The sequence below is a fragment of the Triturus cristatus genome, chromosome 5_1 (genome assembly GCF_964204655.1).
Source record: "Triturus cristatus chromosome 5_1, aTriCri1.1, whole genome shotgun sequence".
In the NCBI taxonomy this organism is placed as follows: Eukaryota; Metazoa; Chordata; class Amphibia; order Caudata; family Salamandridae; genus Triturus; species Triturus cristatus.
In genome coordinates this window covers 145,413,124-145,436,524 of record NC_140587.1, presented here as the reverse complement: position 1 = coordinate 145,436,524, position 23,401 = coordinate 145,413,124, and the positions used below count along the sequence as shown (strand labels likewise).

At 46.2% G+C, this 23,401-nt stretch overlaps 1 protein-coding gene across 1 annotated transcript in view; it reads right to left on the bottom strand.

Annotated features, from left to right (window-relative positions):
- Positions 1 to 21,178, bottom strand: part of C5_1H8orf82 (chromosome 5_1 C8orf82 homolog) — a 224,276-nt gene extending 203,098 nt beyond the window's left edge. Inside the window, exon 1 of the mRNA XM_085604664.1 lies at positions 20,952 to 21,178. Coding sequence (XP_085460790.1) covers positions 20,952 to 21,089 — 138 coding nt within the window. The 5' untranslated portion in view covers positions 21,090 to 21,178. The remainder of the gene's footprint in view (positions 1 to 20,951) is intronic.
- Positions 21,179 to 23,401: the final 2,223 nt, after the last annotated feature.

Below are 23,401 nucleotides of genomic sequence, written 5' to 3'. Positions count from 1 at the left end.
TGCACCCACAGAACATGCTCCAGAATTGATAATACTCTTGTAAGTTATATCCTCACACCCTAAATGTGTGGGACTACAATACGCCCGATAAATGTTTTAGACCACTCCCCAATAAAGATCTCCCAGTCGGGTAACAATAGATCACTCCATGGAGGGTGATCTTTCATTATGTGATACTCAGAGATCCGGTATTGAAAACAGAACTAAAAAAACACATTCCTAAATGCATTCAATCCCCCAGAAGACACCATCTCAGCGTGTACGTTAGACACTTATAAATCAGCCATATGGGGCAAATGTATTGATGTATTACACAACCTAATAAAACTAAGACACACAGAGCGTACACTCCTTCAAGGAGATCTCTCTCAGACTAAAAAGGAGCATAAACAAACCTTTATAAACATGTATGATCAGGGAAATAAAATAGATACATACTTAGCCAGACTAACGAGACATAAACTAGAGCATATTTATACAGGAGACATCTAGAGCCCCTTTGGGTGATTAGATGAGACTGAAGATGACAAACGAGACGCTTTTCAGCATTTTACAATACCCTCTATAAGGAGATCCACACCCAGATTAAAATAAATTCAAATATTTATAGATCACCAATCTTACACAGCTCACTAGCGAGCAACAAGAGATTCTCGGGGCTCCCATGTCAGAAGAGGAGGTGTCAGCAGCTATTAAATTCGCTCAAAATACACAAAGCGCCAGGATCTGGCAGTTTTACAGCAAACTCTTCAAAACAGGAGAGTCACCCACATAATGAGTAAAGCTCACATTTCCTTAATTCAAAACCAGGACAAACTCTGTACTCATAGGGGCTCCTACCGGCCCATTCAACTATTGAACCTAGATGCAAAGCTGTGCATTAAAATATTGGCTGCAATGCTAGAACCATTACTTCCTATACACATCCATCCTATACACTGGGTAGAAAGACCCATAGTAATACTCAGAGAATAGTCCACCTGGTTGAAAAGGCTAAAGAGAAATCAATATCAGTAATTCTATCATCTCAAGAGGCAGAGAAAGCCTTCGACCGGATGGACTGGCACTACCTAGTGAAAAACCTCAAATGCTTCGTCCCGACCTTCATTTCAGTGGTGATGGCAGGATACTGAACACCTACATCAAGAATCAGTGTGAATGGGGGGGTTCTTGTGACCGTTGACCCTGGGAGGGCACATTAGGTTTCCAAGCTCTGCCCTTAGCATTAGGTCTTTTGAAGTGAGTATTAGAGTAAACACAGGCATAAAGGACACCCCCTTTGTCCAAGACAAACACAAAATTCACAGTGTTTGTTGATGATGCCTTAACCTTCCAGACATCCCCAGCCATTTCTTTAAAACAGATGCAACACCACTCAGGGCATTTGAGAAGGTAGTTGTAATGCAAATAAACACCAAAATAAACAAATTACTAAACCTTACCCCTTCGCAAGACAAAATGAACGTCCTGGCCTTTAAAGCACCCTTTGATGACTAAATCTATTAAATGCCTTGGCATCCATTTTACTCCCAACTCAAAGAACCTATGCAAAGCTAACTATCGACAATTACTGTCTCCTCTAGGGGAAAGACATCTGCCAAAGGACCACTCTCTTCCCTTTGTAGTTAAGGGGGATTAACACTACCACAATGAATGAGGGTCCAACACTTGTTTCAGGCACTTCCACTCACGGTTCACAAGGCACTCTTTGTGGAACTCAAATCCATGAGATCATGGTTTGTCTGGCATAGACTCGGAGCGAGACTCGCATATACATAGCTACATCGCCCCAAATCAACGGGTGGCTCAGCTCTCCCTGATTTTGTGCATGGCTATAGGGCCTTCCAACTTTGTGCTACGGTAGACTGGTCTTACAGGGCATCTGACAAACATCGGATATTTACGGACAGTGGTCGCAGGGACAACAATTTGGAACTTGGTACAGAACCCTAAACCACATAGACCACTAAATGCTTACTTACGAACACACGTTAATACTATGCTTAAAGTTGGGAACACTCTCATAAGACACTTCTAAATAGTAACTTTTCCCTCTGCCCATAGACCTCTCCACTATAATCCCCCTTTCACACACTGGCTCTCTTGATAAGTGAAAGCAAAGAAATTGTAAAACTATTAAGAAACTGTTTAGGGGACATGACAAACTCTCATGTGAATCCTGCAAAAATAAATTTCATCCCTGGAAGAAAATGAGCGTTTTCACTAAAGACAGTTTCGCATTTGGTATTGCAAAAGAGCTTTAAGGCATCTTCTACTCGAGACCTAACACCCCTTCCTAAATATTTGAAAAATGCAGGTGAAACTGAAAGGACGAATTACAACAACCTTGAACATTCTTTGCCAGATCTCACCCCTAATATATCATCCATATAGGGGGCATTGGAGCGGGTCCTAGTGAAAGACATTGAGGAGAAGCAATGGAAAATCTTATGGAGAGATATGTCAAAATGTTCTTTCAGCATAGCAGGTATAGTAGAACTCGCATTTAAGAACAGCTAAACTCCATAACACTATCCCGACACCAGTGCACTCTACTCAAGAGGATGCACTGCGATGGGTGGTTTCAGACACATTTGGTGGGGATGCCCGCAGATCAAGTCATACTGGACTGAGATTTTGGCTGCTATGAAACAGATTTTTGGATACCCTGTCTACTGACAAGTGATTTGAAGCTGCTGGATCTTCACATCAATGCACGTAAATATCAAACGAAAATAGGACAGATCTTCATGTGGAAGAAAGACCTGTTATCCATATACTTGTAGGACCATCAATTGTAGAACATCCTAGCAAGGGAGAGACTTTGCACACTCTTTCTGATACATATGAGAACTTTGAGGCTATAAGAGGACTATTTAATTACCAACAGACTAAACACTTCTAAAATGTTATAAAGACGTGCAATGGAGGAAGCTAATGGTTATCTGACAACAAAGCTGTCATTGCATCCTGATTTTCTCAATGCTTTAAATCTGAGTTCTTAGCAATGACTAGTGATGTATTAACCTATGAGTTTCAAAGTCTGGGGGTGCGGCTGCAGGGTTAATGTTAAAATTTGAAGAATTGTAGTGTCTATGAAGGTGAATCCATTGTTACCTGATAATCAAATGCCCACTAAGATATCCTAATGGATTACTGCATATGTACTATAAGAAAACCCAGTCATAGAAGTCTTGGCAGGGCGCTGACAAGAGAGAACACATTTCTACCTAGGACTGGGCCTCACAGGCCCGAAGATCATCCAATATGCAGACGATTTGGTTATCCTTGATCAAACAAAAAATGGTATACAGCATGCACCAGATTAATTAAACAAATCCTATCCATTTCCAAACTTTATTTCAATCTTATAGACCATAACAGCAAAAACATAAAATACATACATCACTAGATTTGGGCAGTAAAAACGTCAATGAACATTGCTAGATATAGCCATTTACAGTAAGTTGGACACATTTCATGACAGTTAAAAAGATATTCAAATTTTAAGAAGCGAATTAAACATTTTCATTTGTTGGTAAGATCAAGACAATGGAAATGTCAAAGGACCAATTATCATGTGCAGGGGGAAATTAAAAACTTGCAGTGCCTGTGCCACATGGAGTTAAGGAAACGGGATACAGCAAAAACAATCGGGGGTGAGTGTCGGTTCTCAAGACTCTAAAGGCCTCCCATGACTGTCTGTACCCCAGATTCCTGCATATTGGTAAAAGCCAGTACCTCCTGGGTACATCGTATCCTGGACAAAAGAAGAAAATGTAAATGGGAGTCTCTTCTTGGCAATTGCAGGCAGGACTTCTAACAGGGGAAGCTTTTGACCAATTCTTTGTAAATGCATGGACAGGCAAGCAGCCCAGTCTAAATTGAACATAGAGTTTCCTTGCCATAAACAGATGTACATCATCAAGGAAGAGTTCAAATGAGTACTGGTCTTTAAAATTGAGGAAATCAGAGGTTAAGCGGCCTGATTTGGTAATGTAATGTAATGTAAAAGAAACTTGTAAAGCGCAACGTTCCCCATGCGGTTTCTTGGCGCTAAGGTAAGCAGCTACCTGGGGAGGAAGGGGTGGGAGGAGGAGAAGGGGGAGAAGTTAGTTATAAGCAAAACGGAAGAAATGAGTCTTGAGAAGAGATCTGAAGTGGGTATAAGATGGGGCCAATCTTATATCCAAGGGGAGAGTGTTCCAAAAAGAAGGGGCGAGAAACAAGAATCTAAGACCGCCCCATTTCTTGCGCTTAATTCTGGGAACTTTGAGGAGAGCCAGATGGGCCGAGCGCAGATTGCGGGTAGGAACATAGGGGTGGATGAGAGAAGAAATAAACACAGGGCTAAGACCAGCCAAAGATTGAAGATGAGGCACCTCAGCTTGAATTTGCAGCGTTTAGAGACAGGGAGCCAATGCAGAGATTTTAACAAAGGGCGAGTGTGACAATGGCTAGGTTGATGGAAAATAAGGCGGGCAGCCTGATTCTGGACGAGTTGCAAGCGTTTTTGCTGATAGTCGCGGATGCCTACATATAAGGAATTGGTGTAGTCGATTCTGGAAATCACTAGAGCTAAGAGGGCCAGAGTGAGGGCTTCCGTAGTAAGAAAGCGAGCAATTTTGCGGATTTTACGCAGCTGAAAGAAACAGACAGAGACAGTGGCGTTAATCTGAGGTTTCATTGAGAGGTCGTTACTGATGATGACTCCCAGACTTTTAGCCGAGGTGGAAGGACAGGGAGGCGAACCCAGACTGATGGGCCAGAAGTTAGAGTTCCAAGGATTGGAAGGGCCTCCGACAAGAACCAGTTTGGTCTTGTCGGGATTCAGTTTCAAATGGTTAGCCCCCATCCAGTTACTGATGTGACAGAGGGTGGTTTGAAAATCGGTAACAGACTGGTCCGAGGAGTCGATATTGAAGACTAATTGAATGTAGTCTGCATAATGATGATGATGATGTAGTTTTTGTAAAGCGCGGCTTACACTCCAAGGAGCATCTTGGCGCTAGTGGTGAGAGTGTCATTGGAAAAAGAAAGGGAAAGTGCTGACAGAAAGAACTAAGGAGAGTTAGGTTAGATTAGTTTTAGGACTAACGTGTCAGGCGCATTAAAAATCCAGGTTTTGAGGGCCTTGCGAAATAGGATTTCAGAGGGGATCTGACGCATCTGGGAGGGGAGTTTGTTCCAGGCTCTAGCTCCCAGAAAACCTAGCGATTTGCCACCTTTGGTTGCGAGCCTGAATCTAGGGATCACCAGTAGGTTCAGGTTGGAAGACCTGAGTGATCGAGAGGGGGTGTATTTTCCAAACCTTTGGGACAGGTAGGAGGGACCCGACTGGTGGTAGGCTCTGAAGGTGATGAGCAGGATTTTAAATAGTACTCTCTTATGAATAGGCAGCCAGTGTAGGGTTCTAAGTGCTGCTGAGGCAGATGACCTCCTGGGTAGCCTTAGTACTAGGCGGGCTGCGGTATTCTGCACCATCTGCAGTTTGTGCAGGACGCTTTTATTGGAACCTGCATAGATGCTATTGCAGTAATCCAGGCGGGATGTGATGAGGGCCACAGCGATTGTCTTCCTGGCCGTCAGGGGAAGGAGGTCGAAGAACCTTCTTAAGCCCTTGATGATGTTAAAGCAGGACCCTGCCACGGTACCTGCTTGTTGCTTGAAAGAGAGGGCTTCATCAAACCTAATCCCGAGGTTACGGGCTGATTTGATTGTGTTTGGCGGGACCTCAGCATCTTAGGGCCACCACTGTTTCGGGCAGAAGAAATTATCTTGACCGAAAGGGAGGATTTCCGTTTTTCCTGAGTTACACTTGAGGTGGTGGGTTCTCATCCATTCAAAAGTGGCGGTAAGACAGGCTTTCAGATTTTCTTCAGCTGAGGTAGTGTTGTCTTGGACCAGGATGAGCTGCGTGTCATCAGCATAAGAAATTGTGCTGATGTTGAAGGAGCTGATGAGTTCTATCAGGGGGGTCATATATAAGTTAAAAAGAATTGGGCTTAGGCTAGAGCCCTGTGGCACCCCTATGTTTAGTGCCTTCTCGCCTGACCGATAGTTTCCCAATAAGATGACTTGCTTTCTATGGCTAAGGAAGTTTTTTAGCCAGTTTAGGGCGGTTCCTGCAATTCCCAGGTTTGCCAGGCGGCCAATTAATACGGGATGGGAAACCGTATCAAAGGCCGCCGACAGGTCGAGCAAGATCATGACGGCTTTTTTGCCTTGGTCCATTGCTGTCTTGAGGGTCTCTACTGTATGTAGGAGGGCTGACTCCGTGGAGTGTTTTGCTCTGAAGCCTGCTTGGTTAGGATGTAGTAGATTGTTTTCCTCCAGAAATGCAGTCAACTGTTTGTTTACAGCTGACTCTGTGAGTTTAAACAGTAGAGGGAGCAGCGATATAGGGCGGAGGTTGGAGAGTGTGGTGGGGTCGGCAAGGGTTTTCTTTTGAAGGGGTTTCACGGCAGCGAGTTTCCATTCAGAGGGAATGGCAGCGGTAGCAAGGGAGGAATTAATAATATTGTTTATAGTGGGATTCACAGTGTCCACTATGGTTTGGAGTAGCAAAGGGGGACACGGATCAAACGGGGAGCCTGACTTGGTAGAGAGGATAGCTTGGCGAGTTTCCTCCATGTTGACCGGGGCAAAATTGCTTAGCTGCGGGTTTTTGTTGGTTGTAGGTAGGTTTTCCTGTAAAAGGGATTCGGGGGGGTCTGGAAAGTCTTTAATTAGGTTTTGAATTTTTTGTTCGAAATAGTCTGCAATTGAGTTGCACAGGGCGAGAGAGGGTGGGATCTCTTGCCTAAGAATTCTGGGATTCATGAAGTCATCGACTATTTTGAAGATTTGCTTTTGATTGTTGTTAGACTTGGTGATGGCTTCAAGGAAATGTTCTTTTTTGGCGATTTTTATCATTTCGTGATAATGTTTCCTAGCAGTTTTGTAATGTAGGAGTTCAGAGTCGCTATAGGTGCGACGCCATTTCTTTTCGAGGGTTCTAACCTCTGAGCGCTTGTCTTTGAGGTGGGGGGAGAACCATGGGGCACATTTTTTATTATGCTTTTTTCTCACTGTTTGCGGATTGGGGGGTTTTCCGAGATTTGTGATCCATGTGCAGAAATTGCTGTAATCTGTTTCAGTGCAACCAGTGGGGAGGGGTTTTAATTTCTCGGCAACGAGGTGCAGATTGGGGGAGTTTGCTAGTTTTTTCCAGTCTGTCTGTGCCTGAGTATCAATTCTTGGTTTGGGAAAGTTTGTCCTTTTTTTAAGAGCGAGGTTAAAGGGGATTAGCCAGTGGTCAGTCCACGTTTGCGGCAGAGGAGTTGCTGTAGTAAGGGTAGTGAGATTGGTGCAAATGCAGTCCAGGATGTGGCCTGCTTTATGCGTGGGCTTCTTGGTCCGTATTTCCAGTCCCAGAATATCGGTGAGTTCATTGAGCCATATTGTGTTAGGGTCATTGACTTTGTCCAGGTGGAAATTTAAGTCGCCCAGAACGGTGAAGTTGGCGTATTTCATGGCGAGAGTGCTGAGTGCCTCTTCAAAACTAAGTGAAAAACCGTTCTGTGGTCCTGGCGGGCGGTAGATGAGGGCACCGGCAAAGGTGTTTTCATCATTTATCTGGATGCGGAAACCTATGCTTTCTGCTCCCTTAATGTCCGATATCTCGAACGTGGAGCATTTCATGGAGTCCCGGTGGATAATGGCAAGGCCACCACCTCTTTGTTCCTGTCTGTCAGCACGTTGGATGAGGTATCCATGTGGAACAGCCTGGGCTATAACAGGGTTGCACCATGCTTTTAGCCAGGTTTCAGTTACAAATAGTAGGTCAAAGTCGTTTTCTGTGATGAGGTCATAGATATGAGCTCCATTTTTACATATTGACCTAGCGTTGATTAGGGCTCCTCGGATCAGGGTCAAGTCTTCCGTAGCGGGTGACCATTTCTCTGGGGTGAGAGTGGTTTTACATGAGTGGCAGCTTAGAGGCCCTAACCAGTTTTCGACATTGATCACATTATGACAGTTTTTCCAGTTGTTGTTTAGGGAGAGGATTTTTTCTCTCGTTAGTGTAGGCATTGGGTTGGTACATACCTTAGATTGGGCAGCGTGGCGTGCCCTAGGCCCGGTCGTGGCGCGGACGGGCGCAGACGGGCTTGCCTTAGGCGCGCCTTCGGCGCGCAAACGGCGCTCCCGCTGCGCTCGTCCGCTGCGCTGGAATGGCCGGCACATTTGTAGTTGTCAGGGGGGGCGTGGCCTCGCAGTGGGCGTGGCTGTCGGCTTAGGGCGTTCCTGAGAGAGCGAGGGGTCGCTGTGTCAGGGGATCGAGGAGGGCGGTGATAGCGCGTTTAGGTCGGCGCTTTTGGGCAGATAAGCCCAGTGAAGTTTGTTTTTTTAAAATTCAACAAAAGAAAATAGTGCAGTTTTTAAAAGCTAAACACACACACAGTCCTCCGGCTTCCGCCTCAGAGGATGACACAAACAGCTGCAAGCGCTTTCAATCAGCGTATTTGTAGTTGTCAGGGGGGGCGTGGCCTCGCAGTGGGCGTGGCTGTCGGCTTAGGGCGTTCCTGAGAGAGCGAGGGGTCGCTGTGTCAGGGGATCGAGGAGGGCGGTGATAGCGCGTTTAGGTCGGCGCTTTTGGGCAGATAAGCCCAGTGAAGTTTGTTTTTTTTAAATTCAACAAAAGAAAATAGTGCAGTTTTTAAAAGCTAAACACACACACAGTCCTCCGGCTTCCGCCTCAGAGGATGACACAAACAGCTGCAAGCGCTTTCAATCAGCGTATTTGTAGTTGTCAGGGGGGGCGTGGCCTCGCAGTGGGCGTGGCTGTCGGCTTAGGGCGTTCCTGAGAGAGCGAGGGGTCGCTGTGTCAGGGGATCGAGGAGGGCGGTGATAGCGCGTTTAGGTCGGCGCTTTTGGGCAGATAAGCCCAGTGAAGTTTGTTTTTTTAAAATTCAACAAAAGAAAATAGTGCAGTTTTTAAAAGCTAAACACACACACAGTCCTCCGGCTTCCGCCTCAGAGGATGACACAAACAGCTGCAAGCGCTTTCAATCAGCGTATTTGTAGTTGTCAGGGGGGGCGTGGCCTCGCAGTGGGCGTGGCTGTCGGCTTAGGGCGTTCCTGAGAGAGCGAGGGGTCGCTGTGTCAGGGGATCGAGGAGGGCGGTGATAGCGCGTTTAGGTCGGCGCTTTTGGGCAGATAAGCCCAGTGAAGTTTGTTTTTTTAAAATTCAACAAAAGAAAATAGTGCAGTTTTTAAAAGCTAAACACACACACAGTCCTCCGGCTTCCGCCTCAGAGGATGACACAAACAGCTGCAAGCGCTTTCAATCAGCGTATTTGTAGTTGTCAGGGGGGGCGTGGCCTCGCAGTGGGCGTGGCTGTCGGCTTAGGGCGTTCCTGAGAGAGCGAGGGGTCGCTGTGTCAGGGGATCGAGGAGGGCGGTGATAGCGCGTTTAGGTCGGCGCTTTTGGGCAGATAAGCCCAGTGAAGTTTGTTTTTTTAAAATTCAACAAAAGAAAATAGTGCAGTTTTTAAAAGCTAAACACACACACAGTCCTCCGGCTTCCGCCTCAGAGGATGACACAAACAGCTGCAAGCGCTTTCAATCAGCGTATTTGTAGTTGTCAGGGGGGGCGTGGCCTCGCAGTGGGCGTGGCTGTCGGCTTAGGGCGTTCCTGAGAGAGCGAGGGGTCGCTGTGTCAGGGGATCGAGGAGGGCGGTGATAGCGCGTTTAGGTCGGCGCTTTTGGGCAGATAAGCCCAGTGAAGTTTGTTTTTTTAAAATTCAACAAAAGAAAATAGTGCAGTTTTTAAAAGCTAAACACACACACAGTCCTCCGGCTTCCGCCTCAGAGGATGACACAAACAGCTGCAAGCGCTTTCAATCAGCGTATTTGTAGTTGTCAGGGGGGGCGTGGCCTCGCAGTGGGCGTGGCTGTCGGCTTAGGGCGTTCCTGAGAGAGCGAGGGGTCGCTGTGTCAGGGGATCGAGGAGGGCGGTGATAGCGCGTTTAGGTCGGCGCTTTTGGGCAGATAAGCCCAGTGAAGTTTGTTTTTTTAAAATTCAACAAAAGAAAATAGTGCAGTTTTTAAAAGCTAAACACACACACAGTCCTCCGGCTTCCGCCTCAGAGGATGACACAAACAGCTGCAAGCGCTTTCAATCAGCGTATTTGTAGTTGTCAGGGGGGGCGTGGCCTCGCAGTGGGCGTGGCTGTCGGCTTAGGGCGTTCCTGAGAGAGCGAGGGGTCGCTGTGTCAGGGGATCGAGGAGGGCGGTGATAGCGCGTTTAGGTCGGCGCTTTTGGGCAGATAAGCCCAGTGAAGTTTGTTTTTTTAAAATTCAACAAAAGAAAATAGTGCAGTTTTTAAAAGCTAAACACACACACAGTCCTCCGGCTTCCGCCTCAGAGGATGACACAAACAGCTGCAAGCGCTTTCAATCAGCGTATTTGTAGTTGTCAGGGGGGGCGTGGCCTCGCAGTGGGCGTGGCTGTCGGCTTAGGGCGTTCCTGAGAGAGCGAGGGGTCGCTGTGTCAGGGGATCGAGGAGGGCGGTGATAGCGCGTTTAGGTCGGCGCTTTTGGGCAGATAAGCCCAGTGAAGTTTGTTTTTTTAAAATTCAACAAAAGAAAATAGTGCAGTTTTTAAAAGCTAAACACACACACAGTCCTCCGGCTTCCGCCTCAGAGGATGACACAAACAGCTGCAAGCGCTTTCAATCAGCGTATTTGTAGTTGTCAGGGGGGGCGTGGCCTCGCAGTGGGCGTGGCTGTCGGCTTAGGGCGTTCCTGAGAGAGCGAGGGGTCGCTGTGTCAGGGGATCGAGGAGGGCGGTGATAGCGCGTTTAGGTCGGCGCTTTTGGGCAGATAAGCCCAGTGAAGTTTGTTTTTTTAAAATTCAACAAAAGAAAATAGTGCAGTTTTTAAAAGCTAAACACACACACAGTCCTCCGGCTTCCGCCTCAGAGGATGACACAAACAGCTGCAAGCGCTTTCAATCAGCGTATTTGTAGTTGTCAGGGGGGGCGTGGCCTCGCAGTGGGCGTGGCTGTCGGCTTAGGGCGTTCCTGAGAGAGCGAGGGGTCGCTGTGTCAGGGGATCGAGGAGGGCGGTGATAGCGCGTTTAGGTCGGCGCTTTTGGGCAGATAAGCCCAGTGAAGTTTGTTTTTTTAAAATTCAACAAAAGAAAATAGTGCAGTTTTTAAAAGCTAAACACACACACAGTCCTCCGGCTTCCGCCTCAGAGGATGACACAAACAGCTGCAAGCGCTTTCAATCAGCGTATTTGTAGTTGTCAGGGGGGGCGTGGCCTCGCAGTGGGCGTGGCTGTCGGCTTAGGGCGTTCCTGAGAGAGCGAGGGGTCGCTGTGTCAGGGGATCGAGGAGGGCGGTGATAGCGCGTTTAGGTCGGCGCTTTTGGGCAGATAAGCCCAGTGAAGTTTGTTTTTTTAAAATTCAACAAAAGAAAATAGTGCAGTTTTTAAAAGCTAAACACACACACAGTCCTCCGGCTTCCGCCTCAGAGGATGACACAAACAGCTGCAAGCGCTTTCAATCAGCGTATTTGTAGTTGTCAGGGGGGGCGTGGCCTCGCAGTGGGCGTGGCTGTCGGCTTAGGGCGTTCCTGAGAGAGCGAGGGGTCGCTGTGTCAGGGGATCGAGGAGGGCGGTGATAGCGCGTTTAGGTCGGCGCTTTTGGGCAGATAAGCCCAGTGAAGTTTGTTTTTTTAAAATTCAACAAAAGAAAATAGTGCAGTTTTTAAAAGCTAAACACACACACAGTCCTCCGGCTTCCGCCTCATAATTGAATGCAGAGACATTTTTGTCTCGAAGAGAGCTGATCAGGGGAGTGAGGTAAAGATTGAAAAGTAGAGGGGACAAGGAGGATCCCTGAGGCACACCACAGGTCAAATCGACCTTATCTGCGGAGAACTGTGACAGACGAACCGCTTGTTGGCGGCGGGAGAGAAACGAACGAACCCAATCAAGGGCAGTACCCTCGATCCCGGCCTGTCTGACACGGTCGACCAAGATCGCATGGTCGACCGTGTCAAAGGCGGCCGACAAGTCCAGGAGAACTAGAGCCTGGCAGATGTTAGAGTCGGCTCCTCTTCGCAGTTCTTCCATAACGGAGAGTATGACCATCTCGGTGGAGTGAGCAGGCCTAAATCCGGCTTGTTGGGGGTCAAGAAAATGAGATCGCTCAACATGGGAGCTCAGAATGTTAGTGACGTGGGTCTCGAGAACCTTTCCAAGATAGGGAAGGAGGGAGATGGGGCGAAAATTACTCATAACTGTTGGATCAGCAGTCGGTTTTTTCAGAATAGGTACCACTTCTGCTGTCTTAAAGATGCAGAGAACTTGGCCAGAGGTGAGGGAGGAATTCAGAAGAGCCAAAGGGGGAGCGGGGCAGGCCGAGAAGGCCTTGCATAAGATCTTGGGGGGGCAGCAGTCAGTGGGGGATCCAGAGGAAACTTTGCTGAGGAGGGCGGAAAACTCCAATTCCGTGATGACAGGGATCCGCGAAAGGGGCGGGGAAAGAGAGGGGTCTGCACAGGGGGAAACTGGAGACAGGCAAGGGAACGGGATGGGCGGTGCCTGGATACTGTTTTTGATTTTTGCAACCTTCTCGATGAAGAAGTGGTTGAGGGAATCGCAGAGCGTCTGGGAAGGGAGGGGTTTGATGGACACTCTGTCAGGATGGGATAGTTCCTCGACGATCGCAAAGATGTTTTTTGTTTTATTGGCTGACTCCATGATTTTATTGGAGAAGTGTGAAGTTTTTGCGGACGCGATGGCGGCTTTATAGCCTTTAAGAAGGGACAAGAACTCTGCCCTTGCTACGGAGGAGTAATTTTTACGCCACTGGGCTCGGCTTGCCTAAGGCCGAGTTTTAAGGCTTTTAGGTCCTCAGAGAACCATTTTTGTGCGTCGTGAAGACGTCTAAGTTTGATCCGTCTGAGGGGAGCAACCACGTCACTGGCCGACTCGAGCCAGAGATTTAGGTTCTGAGCATGGGTGTCCAAAGAGTCGGATTCCAAGGGGATGGAGGTCCTAAGTAAATGAAAGAAGTGGTCGATGTCCGCTTTGTTCCAGTTACGGGCTGAGTGATTAGAATCAAGGGAATTACTTGGGGGAATAAGGATTTTGAGAGAAAAAACAATAGAGAAATGGTCGGACCAGGCACATGGCGAGATGAGAAGGGCCGATATCACAAGATTGGAGGACCAGACCTGGTCAAGGATATGTCCTCTGGTATGAGTGGCAGCATTGATATGTTGGCAACAGTTTAGGCTGCGCAATAGCTCAGAGAAGGCTGCCGAACAGGCGCTTTCCTTCTCATCCAGGGGCCAATAGTTGAAGTCCCCGAGGACAAGAATTTTGGAGTTATTAATAGTTATCTGGGAGAGAAAATCTCCAAACAGGGATGGAAAGTCTGGCATAGATTGTGGGGGACGGTAAACTAAGATGTAAATGAGGGGAGGTGCCGAGGAATCCAGTCTAACGACGAGACAATCAACCTGGGGGATGCAAGAGGTGGTAATGACGGAAAACCTGAGAGGGTGTTTAATGATGGCAGCTACGCCACCTCCAGGTTTGCCGGAGGCCCGATTGCTTTGAATAATATAGTAGCCAAGAGGGATGGCGGCCAGAATGTCAGGGGAGGAGCCGTCGTGCAACCAAGTTTCAGTGAGAAATAAAATGTCGGGACTGTCGGTGTCGAGGAGCTAAAAAATTTCAGTCTGATGCCTTGCTAATGAGCGGGTATTGAGGTAACATACTTTGAGTTCCAGATTGGGAAGCGGGCGCCGGGAGGGGGAGTGAGGGGAGATAGAAGGGACGATGGCGTGTGAACGAGCAACTAACTCGGGAAAGGAGCGACGAGTACAGGCTAACCCCAGGAGGTTGAGCTGTGAATATATAGCGGGGGCCGGGGGCCAGCGGCCAGGCGGCGTGCAGCTTGAGAATGTCCACAGAAGAATATTGGGTTGCAAGAACGGGAAGTGAAGAATGACTGGCCCCGAGCCCCGGTCGGACGCGGACGGGCGCAGACAGGCTTGCCTTAGGCGCGCCTTCGGCGCACCAGCGGCGCGCCCGCTGCACTCGTCCGCTGCGCGTCCGATGGAGGCACATTGTTTATAGGCAGAAGGAGGAAGGGAGAGGGCGTGCCCAGCGCTTGTGGGCGTGTCCTGGGGAGTTCCCGGGGAGTTCCAGGAAGTGATGTCAGGAGCGAATGCAGCCCCGAGGCAGCGATGGAGACGCTGTGCGGGAACTGCAGGTAGGCCAAACAAATGTGAAATGCCCAGAGGGGGAGTGAGGTTCAGGCAGGCACGAAACAAACAGACAATTTTAAAATGATTCTCAAATAAAACTCCCGGCTTTCCGCCTCAGGAGGTTGCTGCTAATGCTGAGCGCGAGTGCGAGACGCGCGTTTAAATAGTCAATTGCCGATTACAGGGGGCGCGCCCAGCGCTCGTGGGCGTGTCCTGGGGAGTTCCCGGGGAGTTCCAGGAAGTGATGTCAGGAGCGAATGCAGCCCCTTGAACTCCCTTGAATTTCAGCCAATCTGAGCTGTCTATAAGTTTTAACTAGTTCGAGCCGTGATATTTTCGGGGACACTTCCTCCAGGTGGGTGAATAGGTTCGGCTGGCCTAGTCTATGGCACAGATCTTTTATGTGTGTGAACCAGGGTAGTTTTCCCACCCCTGGGAGCCCCATGATCGCTTTGAGTTCCGACTGGTAGGCTATTAGCTTGGGGGTCACCCATAGCCTACGCCAAAAAGTCAAGGGTCGCAATCCTATCTCCTCATCTATGGGTCCCGAGGTCCATACGTAGGGGGATGAGAGGGGTGCTTTGCGGTAGGCCCAAGAGCTGCCTCATAAACGTATTCTCGGTTTTGACCAATCCACCTACAGGGAGGGGTCCCCAAATTTCTGCCCCGTACATACAGCACTCCTGATTTGGACTTTATATATCTCAGGGCCCGGTTGTCTAGATGTGGAGTTTATGTAAAGTTTTACTAATCCCCCTGCCATCTGTGCTAACCTTAGGCCTGCCTTTTCTTGCTGTGGGCCCCACCCAAAGGTTTCCATCAGTGTAACACCCAGGTAATTCGAAGACAGTTACCCTCTCTAGCTGGATACCATTTAGGGTGGGATTAGGGCAAGATGTTTTACTAGGCTTAAATACCATATACTTGGTTTTTAGTGTATTAATCTCTAGGCCCCTATTTTTACAAAACAGAGAGAAGCTATCAAGGGTCTTTCGGATGCCCATGGGCGATTTAGATTGTAACAAGTTGAGGTCCGCAAACATCATTGCCGGCACCTTGCCACGGGCAAGCTTTGGGGCATCGATGTTTGTTACCTCGCTTAGTTAGTCCACCAGGGCATTGATAAAAAGACAGAACAGAGTGAGGGCCAGAACACACCCCTGCCTTACACCCCTGTTCACTGGGAAACATGGAGTCAGTTCGCCATATTTCACAAATCTCACCTGGGCAAAATTTCCAGTGTGCAGTCGCTTGATCAAAGAGACCAAGTAGGGCGGAATGCCCAGTTGCTCTAGAACTGCCCAAAGTCTGTCACGGGGCACCAAATCAAAGGCTGTTTTAAGATCAACGAAGATCAAATAGAGGCTCCCACCCTCTATAGTCACTGTCTTCCTATATAATAATTGGAGCCTGAAGATTTGGTCGATGGTAGAAATATTTTTACGGAAGCCTGCCTGGTACGCACTCAGAATCTCACGCTCGTCCACCCAGGACTGGAGGCGCTCCAAGACAATCCTTGCAAACAGCTTCTGGGTTATGTCAATCAGGCTAATTGGCCTGTAAATGGTGGGCAGGAGGGGAGATCCCTTATTATATACTGGAAAAATTTCTGCCCCTAACCAGGTATCCGGGATTTTTATGCCATTTAAAATGGCATTAAATATTACACATAAATATGGGCCCCAGATATTGGGCTGCTCCCGAAATAGGTCCCCGGGAATCTTATCTAATCCAGGGGCCTTTCCAAGAGGAAGCTTCACAATTGCACTAAGCACTTCAGTCAGGGTGAACCCTACATCATCTTCAAGGGGTTTCCCCACAACAGTTGGCGAGATTCCCCCGTGGGCTCTATAATGTCCTGAGTGGAATACAACGATTAGAAATGAAGTTTCCAGGAGTCTGCTGCAATGTTCGGCTCAATAGGTGAGCTCTCTGGGGAGCTAGCTGTTCGAACCAGGGTCTCTATTTGTGAGAGCCTGTTTTATTGCATCCCATCTTTCAGACTCCCACTCCGTTTTGGCTAACTTTAGAGTATCGCTATATAAGGCCCTCCTGATTTTTATCAGTGGTCTGTCTTTTAGTTTTATGGCATTAATGAGGGCACCCTTTGTCGTTCGTCAGGATTTATTAAACCAAGTGGATTTGGGGGTCCTCTTGCCTTTAGAGTGTATCAAGGGACATTAAACAAATCTAATTTAACCAACAAATTAGTGGTTAATGTAAACAAACCAAAAGTGATGATCTTTGAGAAGAACATTAACAAAGCTAGGCAATATCGGAGGTTGGGCCATCTTAAAAATAGTGCATACACTGAAATACAACTATCTGGGTTTCTGGCTAACAGAAACAAAAAAACTCGACATTTTCATAAAGTATATCACAAAAAAGCCTCAAGCCTAACATTTGCCATGTGTTGACTAAATACATAATTACATGGTCCCACAGCTGAAGCTATAAGAGAGAAGCTGTTACCAACGGTTTCATATGGACATGAAGTCCATCCAGCAATGCTCTCACTAGTGTTAGATAAACTGCGGTGTACCACATGTAGGCGGATCTTTTGTTTACCAAAGTATGTTCGAAGATCCCAGATATGCCTGGAGTTTGATTTGATGGGTGAGACCAAGCATGTAAGCATCATTCATAAATGTTATCACTTAGTTACTCATGCAAAAGCAGATACATTTAAGATGGCTTTACAAGACATTTAAAAGGAGGCCAGCCCCGGATCCTCATACATAGCCACAACAGTCAAGCGCTTAGAGGTGAATAATGATAACTTAATAAGGAGCGCCTTCTCCTATTTCGCTAAAAATAACATCTTTAAAAAGCAAATACTGGCACTTTGACGAAAGCGGACATCAAAAAATTAGAATAAACTGTTATTTCAAACCAATTCAAAACTGTATGAATGAAACCAAATGCAACAGTATCTTAAAGAGGCGTTAAGCAGGGCCTGTAGAAATCAAATAATGCACGCAAGATTCATAGTCCTGCCAATTAAGGAGTTTAGAGTCAACCGGAAGAACACAGCCACTGTTACCGCACTCCAGGATCTATAAATATAGGAGAGAATCCATTTTACATCTACTTTGCTGCTGTCCTGAATTTTTAATAGCATACCACACTTTACTAAAACCCATGTTTTTAAAACAGGGGATCTTAACTTGCAAGAAGGCCCTGGATTGGACTTTTGCCTTACTAGCATCAACTAAACAGAATTAGCTTGATTCAGTAAATACATTGGTGTAATATTTAGTAGTATTAACAGTATGCAAAAGTTGGGCCGCTGATTAAGGTCTCCCCTAAATCCTTTGAATGTCTAAGAAAACTTCTACGGGGTTTAGAGGTACCAGACAAGGCGAGGCCGAGTCGTGGCTAAGTCTCCTTTAAAGTCCCTTGGAAGACTAAGCACGGTGGCTTAGGGACTGTGGGGCAGATTTACAAGAAACTGACGCATCTCTGCATTAGAGCACAGATGCGTCAGTTTCCTTGTGCCGGGCAAAAAAACCCTTGCGCCACCATTGATGCGTTTTATTTACAATACAGTGCACCATGGCGCAAGGAGAAACAGATGCGTCAGAAATTCTCACGCATCTGTTGGCGCAAAAGTAACGCATTGCTGGAGTCGTGTCCCAAGCACAACTCAACTCCAGCAATGCATGGGGAGGCCTATACCTAATACACTGCGTCACTCCACAAGCAGGCGTAAGGTTTTGACATAGTGGCATCCTAGAAGTAGTGCAGTGAAATCTTGTAGATTTCACTACGTCCCTTCTACGAGGCTTTCCTGCGTAGGAACATCCACCCTGCATACATTATACCTGACGCAGGTATAATGTGACACAGGGCTTTACAACGTGACGCATCTACGAAGATGCATCACATTGTAAATGGGCCGCAATGTGGCACATTGTTTGCGCTGCGTCACAAAAATTGACACAACAATGGCGCAAAAGTGTCACAGGGTCTTGTACATCTGCCCCTTAGGATACTAAACAAAGGCAATCGGAGGACAATCACAGTAAGTACAATTTACTTTGCTTGTGAAGATTTCAAAAGTTTAATCACTTATTTAATATTATTTTGGTTTCAAAGATTACATGGAAATGTATGCAGTACTACTTCTTTTATCCTGTGTATAGGTATTGCAACAGATTTAAGTTATTGAAACAAAATTAAATTCAAAATTCTAATAAAAAAATGGTGAGTTTTATATAGTGCAAACTTGTCCCAAAGGTATCAGAGCGCTTTACACGAGCAGCAGTTGCGTTACATGAGGACACATTAATTTTTAGTAGGCACGGGGAGATTAAGTGGTTTACCTAGAATTACAGGATTTTGAGCGTCGCAGCGAGACTCAAACCTGTTTCCCCAGCTCCAATTGATTTCTGTAAGATATTCGATCTTCATATGAAACATTACATGTCTAGTCAACATATTTAGTCTAAAGTAATCTGTGTGCAGGTGCTTGTGGATAATAAGACTAATAGTGGCTATTTGTATAGCACACAACATAGGCTGCAGGATGGCACGGAGAGTTAAGTTGAATAATAAAATCACCTGTTAGTCAATGTGCTTATAAAAAGCATTAGTTTGGTATGAAAGGCTATTCGTTTTTTTTTCTGTACAGTATTATTATGAATTCAGGATGTGATGTACAGGTTACATGCAATGATTTGCAGAGACCACAATAAACCTTCTAAGAAACTCTATGACTAAACAAAACTTTAACAGGAAGATTGGACACAAATTTCTCAGCAAGTGTTTAACAACCTGAGCTTTCTTAGCAGTGTGATAGGAAGAGTAGCTTGATACGCACAGCTCCGTATAGCACGTTACTTAACTCCCTAACACGTCTTTGCACTAGATACCCTTAGCATGCAGATACAGCGAGTAAGATACTTCAGTAGTCAATGCTCAAGATACTTCAGTAGTCAATGCTCCTATTGTAGTACCTGAAGTTCATAGGTTTGAGTCTTTTGCAGCTAACTTAGCCTTTCATTTTCTTAGGGTGACTATAATAAACACCATTGATCTGGGTAATTATAACTCCAAAACTATGTTAACAAGTGACATGTAATAATATAGGTCAACATGTATGGACAGTCATTAGTTAAAGAAAAATAAGAGGGGGTGTTATGCAAGTGGGCGTGTCACTTTCATGGTCAAGGAACTTAAATTTGGGATTTTAGTTGTAGCAACTGGTAACCTAATTTCTACTGCTAAGTGTAGTGGCTGTTTGGCGTCCTACTGTGCGCATCATTCTTTAAAGGAGCTCATTGCTAACAGTGCTTTAAATGGGCAGGTACTGAGTACCGGCACTTCTTATTTTTATCACTTTGCGTACCGGCACTTCTGTAGTCAAGGAGAGTACCGGTACTCATGATATGTAGGCTCATTGGTTGCTAGTGCTGGTGAGCACTAGACTGTCAGAGTGGAACCCGTCTCTGACAGCCAAGGCACTAATGTATCTCTGAGCTGGGCTCCAGCTGAGCTACTCAGTTGGGGTTCATTTGCATAATGTCCGTGTTCACCATCACACTGTGTTTGACAGAGCAGGGTCCATTCAGGTCCTGTGCTGTCAATCACATCACTATCGCCTGCATTTGAGCAAACACAGGTGACCAGTCTTCAGCAGCACGCCGATCACAATCGGCGCCGCTGCAAGTTTACAACAGCAAAGCGCCGAGGTCTTGTCTCTCTCGACTGCTTGTGTTTGCATGTTTTTGTGAGAGAGAAAATCTAGAGAAAGGAGAGAATTGGGACACTCTCAGGAGGTATTATAAAGGAAATGTATGGAATGGTTTGTGTGCATAGCTGCTTGTTTTTTCTGTGTGGGCACACTCATATATAGTTTTGTGCCGAACAAGAGCAAATAACTGTCTGACATTAAGAAGCTACAAGTATTACAAAACAAAGAAATGTTAACATATCATTGCGCTCGGCTTTTTTGTGTAACGAGTTAACCTGCTTTGTTTGTATAAAAGCCTCTCTCATGTGCCTTGGTATGTGCTATAACTTGTATATATAACATTAAGTATTATCATGTCTTGGCCTTAGCCCCGCCTACTCGCCACATCTCTACCTCACTTCAAGGAGTGCCTGAACTTATTTTTTGCCATTTAAAGCACTGGCTGACAAGCATTTATTTGTGACTTCGTTGCATGAATCCTTTGGCACAGCCGTGGGATTTCCTTTTGGGTTTTTTTCAATCCAATTGGCTTGCTGAAGATTCTAACCAAATCTTTTTCAAAGTGGGTTGAGCGTTATTTTGCTGCAGTTTTACCCTTTTCTGTTTTAAGGTGTTTGCAGTTCTAACCAATGGTATTAATTCGGGTTAAAATTCCCATCAATTTAAGATTATTACAAGAAAGTTCGCTACCTGGGGGTGCTTTACATTATTAGCTGTCCCCTTAAAGGCCGCGAAGGGTGAAACCCCCTTGTGTTGGTGGACGACTGTGGAGGGATAATTAGACTAAAATGAAGATTTAACTGTTCTGGAGCAGGTGGCAGGCAGGTCTTGGAAGCAGGGAGTCTCTAGCCTGAGCAGGTAAACCAGCTTGGAAGGAGAGGGTCTCAAATACTACATGAAAGCTTGAGGTCGAGAGAAGTCAACCTACGGAGGGGGGCGGGGAGCAAGCCCGTCTACCACTCTGCAGCGTGAGGCCAGCGCTCACCTGGCCTTGGTGGTCGATGTAATAGAAATACTCCCGGATCCGGGGCTCGGGGCTCTGACCCTGCACATAGCTGACTGGCCTGGAGCTTAGGCCCGCCAGAAGCAGGCGGAGGAGCCCGGCCCGAGGAGGGAGCCTCATCTCCGCCTCCAGAGCGGTATCACACCGGGCAGAAGCATCTGTACCGAGACTACACTACCCAGAGAAAACAGCCCAGACACAGAAGAAGGACTACGAACGACACGGAAGTCTTAGACTTTAGAAGAAGGACTGACTACAAATGACAGAGTGCCAGACATGGAAGAGAGACAACACCTCGACGCTTTGCTGTTATAAACCTGCAGCGGCGCCGATTGTGATCGGCGTGCTGCTGAAGACTGGCCACCAGGGAGCGCTATTTCTCTGCCTTCTGTTATTGTGAGGCTACTGAAATGTCGCGCGCCATGGTTTATTATTGGATCACCCGCTGACGCTTCCGTCTTTGAGTTAAAGATGGGGCAGGGGCGTAGCTTCAGGGGCGGTGTTTGGGGTATGAACATCCCTGCATAAATGCATACTTGGCTTTGTAGTTGGGGCCCAAGACGGCTCTCAGTCTGCTATGTTTTTGTTGTGTTTTCTACTGAGAATAAAAGACAAACCATTGACTTTTGATGTAAGAGATAAACGGAGACACCCATCTGATGGCTGAGTTTCAGGATGTGAAACCAAATACTCTGGACTCAATAGGCTTTCTGCTTGTTCAAGTCATGTGATCCTAAACAAACTTCTTTTTTCTTTATTATCATATATGAAAGTACTTTTAAATACTTGAGTTCAGGATATGCTCAGTGCAAGCAACTCTTATGTTTAATTTAATAGTCTATAATGTTGCTCAATGTACAATAAGAATCGGTGCCATATTTAGGGTTTACTGTTGAGGAAAGACTGCCATAATCCAAGGAAGGTTTTAAAGATTTATTCCAGAAAGCAGACATTGACAGAGCACACCACCTTCAGTCCTTCTCCCTGGCGCACCACAGATAAGAATGCTGGTTGCCAAGGAGAACGACTGGAGAATGGAACATATGATCAAAATTAAACAAGGTACTATAAACGGAAAGCAATCCTCGCGCGAGACAAGAGGTATATAACACAGCTTAAAAGTATACAAAATGCTTAAAGCGAAACACATCTTCCACCTTAATAAATATGCAAAAAAACAATAATTACAAATAAAATACATAGTAACAATTCAATTAGATTGACCATCACAAACATTGCCACCATAACCATTTAGGTTTAGTGCGAGTGCGTACACAACGATCATTTACATCACCAATCTCAGCTGTATCATCACTAACATCAGTTGTATCATCAATGCCTATGCCTGCACCAGCATCAACCACTGCTCCAGATGCCCCAGCACTAACACTAGCATTAGCAACCATGTTGCCTTCCACAAAGGAAGATTATGCAGCTGAGCAACCACTAGTGCCAGTAATGGAGCAGGTAAAACACAATTTTGTATACCTCCTCTATTTGCATGAAAATTAATTACGTAATCATCCTAAGCATTAACTTGTACTAATTAGTTTGAAGTGAGACAACTAATCAACCTTTACAACTTGGTAAACACAAGATATACGTGGGACTAAAATGCTAATTGCATGGCAGAACAACAAATTAATTAACTGTGGTACAAAAACTAACACTAGAATGTGGTGAAATAGAGAATTGCATGGTTCATGTTGCTTTTGTGATGGTTTGTGCTTCCAGTGCTGCAAAATGGTGAGTATTATTGCTTAAATGTTGCCACAAGCTAGGAAAATAGTAATATATATTGGGATTAGTGTGGAATTAAACATTAGAATCTTCATTTCTATATTCTAATTACTGTTATGTCTATTTTTGCTTAAGTTGGCATTCAGGCCTGCTAGGCCGCAGTACTTAAGATGGAGCTCCGAGGTTGCCTCCATCATGTGAGCGCGATGACTACTGCGCAGAATCGGATGGCTCTGGAGATCTCCAAATGACCTTAGCTCCTGTACCGGCATGTCCCTTGTCAAGGATAGGAGTATGGAGGGTTGCCAAGTGATGAACGGTGTGAACTAACAAGAAGACAATGAATTATTATAACTCCGGATCTTTGCCCGTGAATCACAGAAAAAGATGAACATTTGCCCTCTGCCATGCCAGGTCTCATGGGAAACCAGTCGGACATGAGAAAACTCGGAGAACTTACAAATTGAATTGGATTAGGCAATCGGAACAGTTTCTACCCCTAAAATTGTTGCATATTGATCCGAGTAAGCGGGAAAAGGATATAAAAGACTCTGATCTGCCAAGAGGGTTGGTTCATTGGGCTGATCGTCTATGGCGTTGGGTCTACGTTGAGCTGATGAAGATTTCCATAGTTTTCCTTGGGTGTCCTTAAATTCGAGAGGGCAATTCCATCGGATGTTTGAATTATTGCC